The 14,132-nt window shown below is 44.6% G+C and overlaps 1 protein-coding gene across 1 annotated transcript in view; it reads left to right on the top strand.

The window, feature by feature from the left end:
• Nucleotides 1-14,132, top strand: part of SLC9A2 (solute carrier family 9 member A2) — a 98,050-nt gene that overhangs the window by 63,757 nt on the left and 20,161 nt on the right. Inside the window, exons 4-5 of the mRNA XM_057741857.1 lie at nucleotides 7,255-7,472; nucleotides 7,959-8,161. Coding sequence (XP_057597840.1) covers nucleotides 7,255-7,472; nucleotides 7,959-8,161 — 421 coding nt within the window. The remainder of the gene's footprint in view (nucleotides 1-7,254; nucleotides 7,473-7,958; nucleotides 8,162-14,132) is intronic.

Raw genomic sequence — 14,132 nt, forward strand, 5'->3', positions numbered from 1 at the left:
TCCATACTTTTTAAGATCACGCACAGGCATGGAACAGACACGAAAGAATTTTGCAACATTCTTTCTATCAGCTTAGTTTTAATTCAAAACCGTTCAGATTACAGAACAGGTTTCCTAATGTGAGAATCGAAATTAAAGAATTGACTACTCTTCAAAAAAATGAAAGCACTTGTATTTATAAACTGAATTAACTGAGTCATGGCTACACCTTATGTAATTAAACACAGACAAGGTATGTGTATGTTTTATCTTCACAACCAGAGGTCTGCCTTCACCACCTGCCATCTGTGTGCATGCTGTTCCCTTTGTGTCAACAGATGCCGACTGCCCAGTGAAGGGCTATGGGTCTCCATTAAGTCAGATTCAGCCAGCATCAGGCGAACATTCACTTGGTACCACTGCGTGCAGGGAGCCATGCTATGTGTGGATGAAGGCTAGCTCCCACTCTCAGCGCGTGCGTTCCGGTGGAAAGGAAGTGAACATCCTTGGAAGTGAACATTGATTCATTGACCGCCAGGGCGGAGTCATGGAGTACTATAGAAAAATGTGTGGGTTGAAGTTTTCTATTCTGAGAATAGTCCAATGGCAGATTATGTGCATAGAAAGCCTGTCCCCCTGCCCCGCCCCGAAGACTGAGACAGTATTAGCTGGCCTGAATATTTTCTGTGCTGCATTGAGAGTGATAGGGCGACAAAGAAAACCTCCATTGCCAGTGCCTGTAAAAACCACTAATTATAGTGCTTTAGCGTCTCCGTCTCTAAAGTGGGGATAATCACCCCGCGTTTATATAAAACTATAATGTGAGGCAAGATAATAACGAAACAGAGGGCACCAGTGACTTCTGTGTGAACCTTACTTCCGTGGGGTCCCATGGAATGGAACCTAACACCTGTCCAAACGTGGACCTGTTTGGGGAGCTTACGTGGGTAGGTGCTGCAGTGGATTTTGAAAACCAACAACAACCCATCGTGGGAAACAAATTGACCTCAAGCTCTAGGTCTTGCCGCTCCAGATCTGTCCTCCACACATCCTTCTAAAATGCAAATCTGTCCATGACACACCCCTGTTCCTATTAACAATGCATCCTTGAAGCCATGTTGTCACGGATATAAACACGTTACTGAGGTGCCAGGCACTGTGATAAGCGCTGATGACACTTTTCCCCCCATGAAGCTTCCAGCTGGGGTGGGGAGATAAACATGAATTACATGATGGAAGGTGTAATCTCACATTTTCCCCTCCAGCCTATACAGTAGGCTCCTAAGCATGACGTATAAGAGCGTCACTTGTCATTACCTGGCCCCTTACTTCTGTAGCATCACCTGTTAACGTTATTCTCCCTTCTCTTCCCCGCAGCAGAGTCCATTTGGGAGGTCCCTGATATCCTAACTTGTTTATTTCTTTCATGGCTCTGCACATGTCCTCTTTTCCTGATCACTTCTCTCTTCTTCCTGCTCAGGGAGCTCTCTCTTACCCATGAAGATTCTGCTCAAACGTCCCCTCTTTTTTGTGGCAGAAGTGACGATTTCCTTTCCTGCGCTCCCAAAGCATCCTTCCCCTTCTCCGTTTGTGGTGCTTAGCAGTGCTGTGTTATAGTCACCTCTCCGTGACTCTTTCTCCCCTTAGACCACGAACTCATGAAAGTAGAAGCTTCTTCTTATTTGCTTTCATCTTCCTAGATCCCAGCCCAGAACTTGACCCAGAGTAGATGGTAAGAAAATGTTGGTTGATGTTCAGTTGTTATTCACGATCATGTGAACTAAATTGGAAGTTTAGGAAAGAGAGACTTGCGTGGAAATTGGGGAGAAAGATGATTCAATGACACGAGCTGATAAAAGTAAAGTCAGACTGAGAATAGTAAAGGCCGATGGTTTTATGTTTGAAGAGGCTTTAGAGTTAAGAAATTCAGCTAGGGTTTTCTAAAATGTAATGAGTTATTTTTGGTTATTATTTTGGTATGGATATTATCACAGTGATGTTTGGAATGAGGATGAGAGGCTGTAGATTTTAGATGTGAAAGTTTCATGAGTTCACTTTTGTGGAGAAAGATAGCTCCCCTCTCTGTATGTGCTTCAGTGCTACTGTGATTTGCTGTGATGTGACCTCCTACCCAAGGCACTCCTGCCCACGAGCTCCAAACCCAGTAAGGCTGCAGCCTGCACCATTCCCCAGCTCTGGAAGTTTCTCATGATTCTTTTAGAAAAATGAAGGAGACTTGAACTTATGGTGATGGTTAATCCTATCAGCTGTACATGATGATTCAGGAAAAGGACAGGAAGGTTTTATCCTTCTCTCTTCCAGGGAGACTGTATTGTGTGTACCTCCCTAACTGAAGGGAGGCTAGCTCATTTGTACTTTTGTGTACATGGGGTATTACTGAAGGTGAGGTGGTTTGATGTAGGTCAGAGCATCCTACAACAAAAAAGACCCCTCTTTGCAATGAAACACCTCCTGGCCTTTGCTTGAGAGGCCATGTGCATTGAGCTGTATGTGACAGACCAGAATGTGACCCTTGGAACACTTGTCCCCAGCTTATACAGTGCATCCAGCTCATAGACACACCTGCATTTCCTGAACAGGCTGCTGCCGGGCTCTAGGGCCTCTGGTACCTGCTGAGGGTGTTCTTTCCCCTGGAGGATTGCACCTGTGCCGGTCGGAGGCGGCGTTGAGTTACAGGGAGGTGTCTGGCAGATGGGAGCATCGCTCTGGTGTCATGTTAAGGATACAAAGCAATGGAAAATGACCCCACAAACATTCATATATAATTCATGTATTTTTTATCCCTACATCAAAGCTATATTTTTCAATAATTTCTGAACAGAAATTTTTAATTGCTCACTTAATGAACCAAAGATGATGTTTTGCCTCTGTGGTTTATATTTTTCCCAGTGAATGATGTGAATGTGATCTCAGAGGGAAATGATTAGCACATACACAAAAACAACTTTCTTTAGCCTTTTAACAATCACGTTTTGAATGATGAAAAAAAACTAAATCCAAGAAGGACAGAGGGAAATAGTATGAGAAATGTAGGGGTTTTAACCCTATAGCTGATGTTTTATTGCTGAAAGTAAACATGGTTGGACATTTAGGTTGTTTCCATGTCCTGGCTATTGTAAATAGTGCTACAATGAACCTTGGGTGCGTGTATCCTTTCGAATTATGGTTTTCTCTGGGTATATGCCCAGGAGTGGGATTGCTGGATCATATGGTAGTTCTATTTTTAGTTTTTTAAGGAACCTCCATACTGTTCTCCATAGTGGTTGTGCCAATTTACATCCCCACCAACAGTGTAGGAGGGCTCCCTTTTTTCCACACCCTCTCCAGCATTTATTGTTTGTAGACTTTTTGATGATGGCCATTCTGCCTGGTGTGAGGTGATACCTCGTTGTAGTTTTGATTTGCATTTCTCTAATAATTAGTAATGTTGAGCATCTTTTCATGTGCCTCTTGGCCATGTATATGTCTTCTTTACTCCAATAAAAAAAATTTTTGTGCAGTCAACAATGTCCTACTGTATAGCACAGGGAACTATACTCAGTATTTTGTAATAACCTATAATGGAAAAGAATCTGAAAAAGAAACACATATATGTATGTATAACTGATTCACTGTGCTGTACACCTGAAACTAACACAATATTGTAAATCAACTATATTCAATTAAATTAAACAGGTAAATTTAAAAAAAGTGATTGGATAGAACTGAGTGGTGGGTAATTTGAGGTTTATCATTCTCCATATTTGTCTCTAAGCTTAAATGCTTTCGAGTCAAACCATTGTAAAGCATCTTTTGCATGGGATTAGAGGATTTCAGAAGTAATGATGGCCATTATTGTTACAAGCTTTCAATATTTATATTGAAATATTGGCAATATTTAAGACAGGTTCATTCGTTTGTGTTGCTGTATGTTTTTTCTTAATAAAACATATGATTCAGATTCTTCAACAGTGTGATCTGGCTTTTGCCCTAATTACTTTGTATTGGGAAACTCTTACTTTTTAGGGAAAAATTGAGCCAAAATATGGAAGGTGAAGATGTTCAGAAATGCCGTTAACCAGTGGTGTATATTCAGATGGTGCTGGCAGTGATGCCACCTGCCAGTGTTGTCAACAGTGTCTGTTGCCTGCTGTGCTAGGGGAGAGTCCAGGCTTTTGCGTCAGGCCAGTGTGACAGAGCTCCTGCTAGCTTCTGTCACCAAGCACACGTGAGCAGCCCTGGCCATGCCCACGGGGGACACACCCTTGGTCATGGCCACCAAACAAGGGAGGCAAATGCCAACAACACTGTGGCCAGGCCCCCAAAGCGATGGCCCCCAAAATCTAAGTCCCCAGATCCTGGGAATATGTTACCCTGCATGGCAAAGGGGACTTCGCCAATGTGATCAAGTTGAGATCTTGAGATGGGGCAAGAATAGTGGATTATCCAGGTGGGCTGGATGAAATCACAAGGATCCTTATGAGGGGGAGGCAGGAGGGTCAGAGTCAGAGGAGGAGATGGGACCAGGGAGGCAGAGGTCAGCATGACGCAGCCAGGAGCCTAGGAATGTGAGCAACCTCCAGAAGCTAGAAAAGGCCAGGAACGGAGCCTCCCCTAGAGCTTCCTGAAGGAACACAGTCCTGTCAGCACCTTGATGTTAGCCCCAGATCAAGAAGAGAGTGAAAGTGATCTTGGACTTCTGACCTCCGAAAGTGTAAAATGATAAACTTGTGTTATTTTAAGCCGCTAAGTTGTGGCTAATTTCTTACTGCAGCCATACAAAGAGGCTCATACTTGAGAAAGGATGCACATGGGCTCCGCAGGGGCAGAGGACCCCGCTCTCATCAGAGAAAATCGAGCTCACTGAGAGCTCAGAAAGAGGGAGGATTGGGTCCCTAACAGCGCTGGCTTTGAGTCCGACTGCCTGGGTTAAAATCCTGGCACCGCCATCAATTAGCTGCGTGACCTTGAGTCACTGGGCTTCTGTCTGCCTCCGTTCTCTCATCTGTAAAATGGGAACCATAACAGAACTTGCCTCAGAGGCTTGTGAGAAAGTTTAAATAACATTAAGTCATACAAAGCGTTTGTACCATCCCTGATAGAGTGGAGGTTCTATAGACGTGAACTGTTTTTAGATAAGCCCTCAGTTCTTCACAGGCTTTGCTGTGTGTTTGTGCTGCTGAATTGTACTGGTCCATTTAGTAGGGTTCTCTTTGCTTCCGGAGCCACAGGAATTATGCATTCCTCACTCATATAAAACTGAAAGAAATATCTGGCAGGCAGTGACTTTGAGGCTAAAGGCATGGTCCTTGGCTTGGCAGGGTCTTTGTTTTGTTTTCATAGAGGGCACAAAATAGATACACATGTTTTCTATGGAAGGAACAGGTCTGTTCCTTGCAATGAGATGTATTCATGGTTACCTGTTCAGGTCTTAACTTGGAGCGTCCTTAGATTTGCATTCTTCTGCTTATCCTTATGCTCATGGTAGAGGGATTTTTGTAAAACATCAGACATCTCAGGGTAAGGGGGACTAAGTGCAGTGGTTGAAGGGGGTCAGGAAAGAGCCTGTAGGGTCATTGCAGCTCTAGAGTTCTGAGAAGGTGGGAAACTTCGCAGACCATGACCAGCGATTGGCTCCTGACACAGTTATCACTCAGTGGAAGGCGGGTGGGTCACTCAGGTTCTGTCCTGTTTCATTCTACGGTGCCCTTTGGGTAATGATGCCCCTTTGGTACTTTCTAGTAACTCTGTCTCTTTAAATGGAACCTGCTATGAACTGATATGAACTATCACCCAGCTCGTACTAAATTCCTCCCCTCACCCATGGGTGGCCTTTGAGTTGGCTAGGGGTGCATTCCAGCTGAGAAGATAGCACAGAGCAGGGCCACTTTGGGAAATTACAGACTGTTGAGCATGTGCTGTGTGCTGGGTGGAGAGAGGGGTGGCAGCAGTGCATGCAGGGGGGACCTGGAATTGTCACTGAGGGGAGAGTGTGCACAGCTTTGAGTGTCCATCCTGGGAGTGTGGGCTGCATCCTGAGCCCTTCCATCCCCACAGTGTGCAGAGGTGCAGTAGTAAAATAGATGTGGTACATATAGACAATGGAATATTATTCAGCCATCAAAAAGAATGAAATAATGCCATTTGCAGCAACATGGATGGACCTAGAGATTATCATACTGAGTGAAGAAAGTCAAACAGAGAAAGACAAATACCATATGATATCACATATGTGAAATCTGAAAAAAAATACAAATGAACTTATTTATGAAACAGAAACAGACTCACAAACTTAGAGAATGAACTCATGGGTACCAAGAGGGAAGGGTGAGGGTCAGGGATAAATTAGGAGTTTGGGATTGACATGTACCCACTGCTATATTGAAAATAGATAATCTACAAGGACCTGCTGTAGAGCACAGGGAACTCTGCTCAGTATTCTGTAACAACCTAAATGGGAAAATAATTTGAAAAAGAATATATCCACGTATATGCATTAACTGGATCACTTTGCTGTATGCCTGAAACTAACACAACATTGTTAATCACCTATACTCCAATATGAAATAAAAAGTTAAAAAAAAATAGATGTCAAAGGACACGAAGAGCTCTGTGGTCCTGGAGGTTTGGAAATGCTGGGGAAACAAGCATAACAGTTTTCTTCCCATGAGGAATTTTCAGAGCCTGTGAATACATTTTGAATTTCCCAGAAGTAGATATCGTAGATAAGTAGAAATGAGACCCAGAACTAAGGCATCGGGGTAAAAAAGAGTGAGTGGGTCCAAGACATTCAGGATGAGGGATAGAAAACGATTGGTGACCAGTTAGATGGTGAGGGTCACCGAGGAGATGAAGAGAGAATTCCAGTGTGACCATAGTTTCAAGTTCAGGGTTTTAGGCAATAGCCTAGCCTTTGGGGCACTAAAGGAATAGAGAAGAAGGAACTGGCTTTATAGGAAGATAATGGGTTTTGAATTTATTATGGACTTCTTTTCTCTATATTTGCGATACTGGTGGGATAGCTGATGGTGCTGAAGTCCACGTCCACAGGCTAGAAGGCTGGGCAGAGCCAGGCAGGTGGAACCATGGGTCTTGGTGAAGACCTCCAGAGACAGTAGGGTTTCCGAGGATGCAAGTCACATTCACTCATAAAAATCAATCAGTGATGCTGTAGTCGCAGGCCAAAGGGTAGGGCCACCATTTAGCTAAGTGCTGACTCATGTTCTGATTAGGACCTTTGTCCTGTTTAAATCGAAGCTGCATCTCTTCTTGCAGAATCACAGCCTGTGCAATGACGATGAATAAGTATGTGGAAGAAAACGTGTCTCAGAAATCCTACACGACCATCAAGTATTTCATGAAGATGCTGAGCAGCGTCAGCGAGACCCTGATCTTCATCTTCATGGGCGTGTCCACCGTCGGGAAGAACCACGAGTGGAACTGGGCCTTTGTCTGCTTCACCCTGGCCTTCTGCCTGATCTGGAGGGCGCTGGGTAATGAGCACGTGTCTCCTCCATGAGCACTGGGTGTCGCGCACGGAGAGACGGGCCCTTCCGTCTGTCCCTCCCTTTTGTGGCTGCTGCTACTTCTCTTCTTTGTCCTGGGTTCTTGTCTTTTTTATCTCCTTCCTCTACTCCTCCTCCTCCTTCTCCTTCTCGCTCTCCACGTCCTCTTCCTTTTTCTCCTCTGCTCCTCGCATCCTAACATACTCTTTTCTCCCTGGAGTATTTTCATGCCTTTGCTTTAAGTGGAATTAACCTCTCTTGGCATCTTCGGTTTCACATTCTCACCCACTGTCCTGAAACAACAAAGGCCCAAGAGCCCAGGGATGCGACCCAGGCAGAGGAGCGTGGGCAGGATACTGGGAAAGGAACCTGTTCTGAAACACCTTGCCCTGAAACAGAAGCCCAGAAAACGCATCTTCATGTTCCCGTGTCCTGACCTCATGCAGTCTGTTTCCTTTGGTTTTTTCTTCTCAGGTGTCTTTGTCCTGACTCAGGTCATTAACTGGTTCCGGACCATTCCCCTGACCTTCAAGGACCAGTTCATCATTGCCTATGGCGGGCTCCGCGGCGCCATCTGCTTCGCGCTGGTGTTTCTCCTTCCTGCTTCCGTGTTTCCCCGGAAAAAGCTGTTCATCACAGCGGCGATCGTGGTCATATTCTTTACTGTCTTTATCCTGGTGAGTAGACCTCTGTCTCCCAGCAAAGCCTGTCCCTTCACCAGGAGGAAACAAGATCTTTCAGACGATCATCATGAACTCCTTTTACAGGATGCCAAGGTGTCATGAGGCTTTGGTAGTTAGGACACGAGGGAAAACGGTGTTTCCTCCTGTCACTGGATTGTGCAGGGGCTTGAGAGAGTCCAATCTGGTCACATGGCCAGCACAGAGGAATTACTATTTATGGACACTCAGCTGTGTGAGCTGAGCTTCCTCCTGGAAACTGATGAACTGCACTTGCTAATCCTCGGCATTTGTCTTCCTCTCTGACCTAGTAAATTTGCTCTTTAAATGCTGGTTGTGTGATGGCCTTCCAGCAGCTCTCTGACGTGGGTTCACTGCTGAGCAGTGCATCCCTTGAAGCAGTCGGGGGAGAGGGGTGAATGCACATTTAATATGGGGAGATGGAGGCTGTGGTAAGAGGACGTGGGTCTGGGTTAAGATCCTGACTTTGTAAGTTAATCAACCTCTTTCAGTTAATTATCCAGCCCTTAGGAGATTTTATTTTGTGGATGTTCATTTAGAAAATATGTCTGGGACTCCTGCTGTGTGCCAGACAGTGCTCTGGGCACTTAGGATCCAAGAGTGACCAAAACCCAGAAATATCCCCGACCCTGCCAAGCTTCTGTTCCAGTGAAAGTAAACACCGTAAGTGAGGGAATTAGAGTCTGTGAGAAGGTGAGAGATGCTGGGCAGTAAGAAGCAGTAGGGCTCAGGCCTGAGGAGGGTGGCATGGGGTTATAATTCTAGGTAGAATAGTCGTGGAAGGCAACAATGGAAAACATGTTTGAGTTTTGCCGAGGAACACGCCAGGCAGATGGGACTGAAGACAAAGGTCTGAAGGCAGTGTGTTCACGGCCCATGTGTCTGGAGGGGAGTGCTGCTTGGGACGGAGGAGGTGAGGGAGGGTCTGGGGTCCTAGGTCATGTGGGATCAGGCAGGCCAGTGTCAGGACACTGGCTCTTCTCCAGATGAAACGGAAGCATCCAGGGTCTGGTGCAGAAGCGTGATGTGTTTGACTCTGTGAAAGGAGCCCCTGGCCGCTGTGAGAAGAGGCTATGAAGAGGAGAGGGACGGGTGCGACATGCAACGTAGGGACTAGTGCACTCAGGCAAGGCAGGTGGTGGCAGCCAGGTGGCGAGAGGGGCTGAGGTCCTAGGATGCCTCTTGAAGGTGGAACCTTCCCTGATGGGCTCAAGTTGGGGCTTGCGGGAAAGAGGAGTTATGGGGGACCGAGCTGCTGGAAGGAGGACTGGACCCACGTGAGAAGGGGCAGACTGTGGGTGAAGCAGGTGGGAGTCCACTTACTAGGGGTCAGAGTCTGTGAGACCTCCAGGTGGGGGTGATGCGTAGGAGGGTGTGATACCTGAGCCTGGAGTCCAGAAAAGAGCTCGGACAGCAGCACAGGGCTGGTGTCCGCAGCTGGGAAACTGGAGGTGAGCGCCAAGGTGGCGAAAACACGTTGAGGAAAGCAAGGGAGGACCGGGAACGGAGCTCTGGGGCAGCCCAACCTTAAGACCCTGGGGATGGGAGGAGACAGCCAAGGAGGCTGAGGAGTGGTAAGTGACAGAGGAGGAAAACCAGCAGATGCTTTGTGTCATTTTTTAAACTTTTTGTTTACTAGTTAATCACAGAATGCTTTCTAGGCACCTGACTCAGGTGTAAGCACCTTTTGTATTAAATCTTTAATCCTCATAACAGTTCTAAGGCACGGACTCTGGGAAGAGGCACTGTCTGTGCTCCCATTTCAGAGACGAGGAGACTGAGGCACTGAACCTGTGGTGAAGTCCTTTCCCCGGGTTTACACAGCCAGGAAAAGGTGGAGCAGGGGGTTGAGAGCAGTTTGGTCTTAACAAAGTGCCTGGTAGAGTGGCAGGTGCTGTACTGAGTCGTGCTTCTCCTTCTTCTAGTTACCTCTGCACCAAGCAGCTCATCCTTCACTGACCCATACCTGCCAACCCTGGGGGCGGTGGGTCATCCGGTCCAAGGAATCCAGGGACAGGAGGCCTGGGGGGACCTTTTCTGAGTTAAGAAATGGCCACTTTCCCTCCTGGTCCTTGTCACCAGCACCTTTGCAATGCGGGTGCTCTCTCATGACCCCTTCCTTGTGTCCAGCACTCGGACAAGGGCTTTCCTGTGTGCATGATCTCATTTCATCCTCCAGACAAGCCTTGGAGAAAGAGACCAGCAGTACCCCCGGCTGAGGAAGCTGAGACTCACAGAGGGAAACAAGGGCTGATCAGGGGCAGAGGTTGGTAAATGATGGAAGCTGGGGGCGAGTCTGGGACCCTGACTCCAGAGACAAGCTCAGAACTGGGGGGGCAACCCCCCTGAAAGAAGACGGTATTCACCAGGTTACGGTTAGGGATAGTTTCAGTTAGAGGGACAGATACTAGTTTGGTTCAGACCAGGTTGATTTGAGTTTCCTTCCTAAACACAGGGAGATGGTGTGGGGCTTCTGAATGGGAAGGAGAAGCAGATTCCCTACCTTCGCCTTTTCACTGTGTGTTTACAGGAACCTTGAACAAGCATCCGATTAGCTACTCTCACACTTCGCCTGGGGCAACGTTGTGAAGTGACTCCTTTTTTTTTAAACTTTTTAGTTTATATTGGAGAATAGTTGATTAACAATGTTGTGTTAGTTTCAGGTGTCCAGCAAAGTGATTTAGTTATACATATACAAGTATCTATCCTTTATTTTTTTTCAATCCAAATTTTTTATTGTGGTAAAATACACATTACATAAAACTTACCATTGTAACAGTTTTAAAGTGTACAGTTCGTCAACATTAAGTGCATGTACAGTGTTGAGCAACCATCATGACTAGTTAGTTCCAGAACTTTTTCATGACCCCAAATGGAAATCCCATACCCATTAGGCAGTCACTCCCCTCCCCCAACCCTGGCAACCACTAATCTGCTTGCTCATTTGCCTGTTTTTTTGTTTTTGTTTTTTTGACATTTTAGAAACTTTATTAAGGAAAAATTTTCAAACATACATAAGTGTAAAGAGGATAGTATAACAAATGCCATGTATTAATGACACAAATTCTTTTTCAAACTCTGTTCAATATTACTTAACAACCTAAATGGGAAAAGAATTTGAAAAAGAAAGGGAATCCATTTTACCTTGAGTGCTTTAATGTCTCAGGAGCAGCCTAGGGCAGAGTGCTTGAGGGGAAAAGTCAGACCAGGGGAGTCACTCACCCCTCTTCCCAAGCCAGCTGCCTGTCCTTCCACAGGAAGCCCTGCCCAGGCCGAGTCAATGCTCTGGACTTCTCTCCAGGCTCTCAGAACTCAAGGTGTCACATCTGAGTCTCAGATACAAAAATAGAACCATGTCAGTCTAGAGCAACTAGGAACCAGGGCGTTTGGAGATGAATCTATCAGCTGTTATTGTCTACACAAATATCTATAGTGTAAAACCAGCCCTCTGTCCCCAACATCATGGGTGTGTGCTTTGTAAAATGAAATAAAAAAGACTGAATAAAAAGATGTAATTCGAGAGAGGACACACAAAATGCAAGCTCAAATTTTTTAGTTGTTAGATTCGACAGATATAACACTACACGTCTACAATCAGAACAAACATCACAAAGGAAAAAGAAAAATATGACAATAAATGTATACTGTTGCTTATTGAATGTGTGGCCACAGGTGGTGAACATGAGGTATCATTATTACACTCTTTCTATTTTGGCTTTTTAGAATCGTAACTCAACCAAAAGATCTAAGTGAGGTTTTGATTCCCCATGTTAAAAGACTACAAGCCTTTTGAATGAACACCGTGTATCAATAGTTAACATTGATTTAAAAAGTTTTTGAAACTTCCTAGGTGGCGCAGTGGTTAAGAATCTGCCTGTCAGTGCAGGGGACACGGATTCGAGCCCTGGGCCGGGAAAATCCCACATGCCACGGAGCAACTAAGCCCGTGTGCCACAACTACTGAGCCTGTGCTCTACAGCCTGCGAGCCACAACTATTGAGCCCGTGTGCCTCAACTACTGAAGCCCGTGAGCCTAGAGCCTGTGCTGCACAAGGAGAGAAGCCACTGCAGTGAGAAATCTGTGCACCGCAACGAGGAGTAGCCCCCACTCCCCACAACTAGAGAAAACCCGTGTGCAGCAACGAAGACCCAACACAGCCAATAAAGAAATAATAAATAAATAAAATAAATTTATAAAAAAATAAGTTTTTAATGTGACAAATTAAATACAGTAGCAGTAATAAAATAGTTTGTGTGGGGCCTGTTTGGTATTGTAAACAAATCAAATTAGCCCTTCAGTGATGGAGAGTTTTTATTTTTTAACCCACATGGATGGTGGCAAGCTATGTTTCTAAGCTTGTATCAGGCTGCTCCCCAGGTGACCCAAATGAGGAATTTTAAGACGTGGTAAAATAAGGTGCTTTCTCAAAGGTTTTTTTTTTTTTTTTTTTTTTTTTTCTGTCTCTCCCAACCAAAGATGCAGGCTCTTAGAATATAACATCCAGCGTGGACAACTTAAGATGGCATCCACAGATGCCATGCACTGTCCCTCCAAAGTAGATGGATTGAGGACAGAAGGAACGAATGAAGGGAGGGAGAGAAAGTAAGGTGGAACCTATCAAATAATTCCTATTAATCACAGCATGACAACTGCAAATAATTCAAAGAGAGAATGGGGACTATTAAACAGGAACTGTTTAAACAAAGACATATTTTTTAAAGATGGTGTCAATGTTCCAATCCATCTCCTCAATACTTTTATTAATTATAAACTTAATGATGTTGTATTTTTAGAAACTTGAGTTGACCTGGGCACTGGGCCATACTTGCTTCTTGTAGTGGATCAGTTTTGTTTTATTTATTCTGGGTTATCTGTCTAGTGGAAGAAATCAGCATAGAAATTGGGGCAGGCCCCACGTTCCATCTTTACTTTTATGTCCTATATTTACAGATATAAAGCATTCACTTATTGTTAACTGAATGAATACTGATAGGAAAAAAAGCAATTGAAACAACCCTTAATATCCTTAGAACACATTATATCATTTTATAAGTAGCATTGACTTTGTTGATTTCTTTTTCCTGGAGCTATTATTAACCTGGAGCTTTCATGGAATCTGAAACTCAGTGAAATCACCCATCACTGTAAACCATGTTTATACCTATTTTCATTTACATAAGTTAAAAATTACAGAATACATGTTGATTGGAAAACTGTTATTACCTCCTATGTTATTTCAAAGTGGCAGACTGAAAGCTAAGTAGAACACAGGGTGTGTCGTATGCCAGATATGCTCAAAATCATTCACACTTTAGAAAGTTAAAGTGAAGCAGAAAATGCCTGAAGCTGCATTGGTGGGACAAAATTAATGACCTCCTTGAAAAAAATCTGCATGTGTGTGTGTGTGTGTGTGTGTGAGTACATGTGTGTGTCACAGTTTATATTATCAAAAATGTTCTTGAAGACTTAAAGACATGCAGAGAGGTGAGATAGGAATCTAAGTCATGTCAGGGAGCATCTCTCAACATACCCACCCCTCCCTCCAGATCCAGTAATCCCTCCTGGTCATGAAGTCTTCATACCGAGTGGTGGCAGCCGTCTACCAACCAGGCAAGAAACTTGGGGGTCTTCTTCGACCCCCACATTCTTGCCCCCTCCTCCGCAGGCCTGTTTAGTGTCCGTATCACATAATTTTAAACCTATTAGCTGATAGTTTGTTTCAGTAGCTGTAAGTTCCCTGTCATTCTCCTTTCTCTAAATTTTTCTGATTACAGACTAATTTCAGACATTTTCTTGACTTCTAAATATTCACATTTGTTAAAAATCCTTTGGAATATGTTACTGGAATTGTATTGCACATACACTGAGACACAGTTGTCATCATCATATTAGGTAATCCCAGCTAGGAACTGTGTGTCTTTTTAAAACCCAAATCCTTTTAAATAT

Source organism: Hippopotamus amphibius, chromosome 7, assembly GCF_030028045.1.
Source record: "Hippopotamus amphibius kiboko isolate mHipAmp2 chromosome 7, mHipAmp2.hap2, whole genome shotgun sequence".
NCBI lineage: Eukaryota > Metazoa > Chordata > Mammalia > Artiodactyla > Hippopotamidae > Hippopotamus > Hippopotamus amphibius.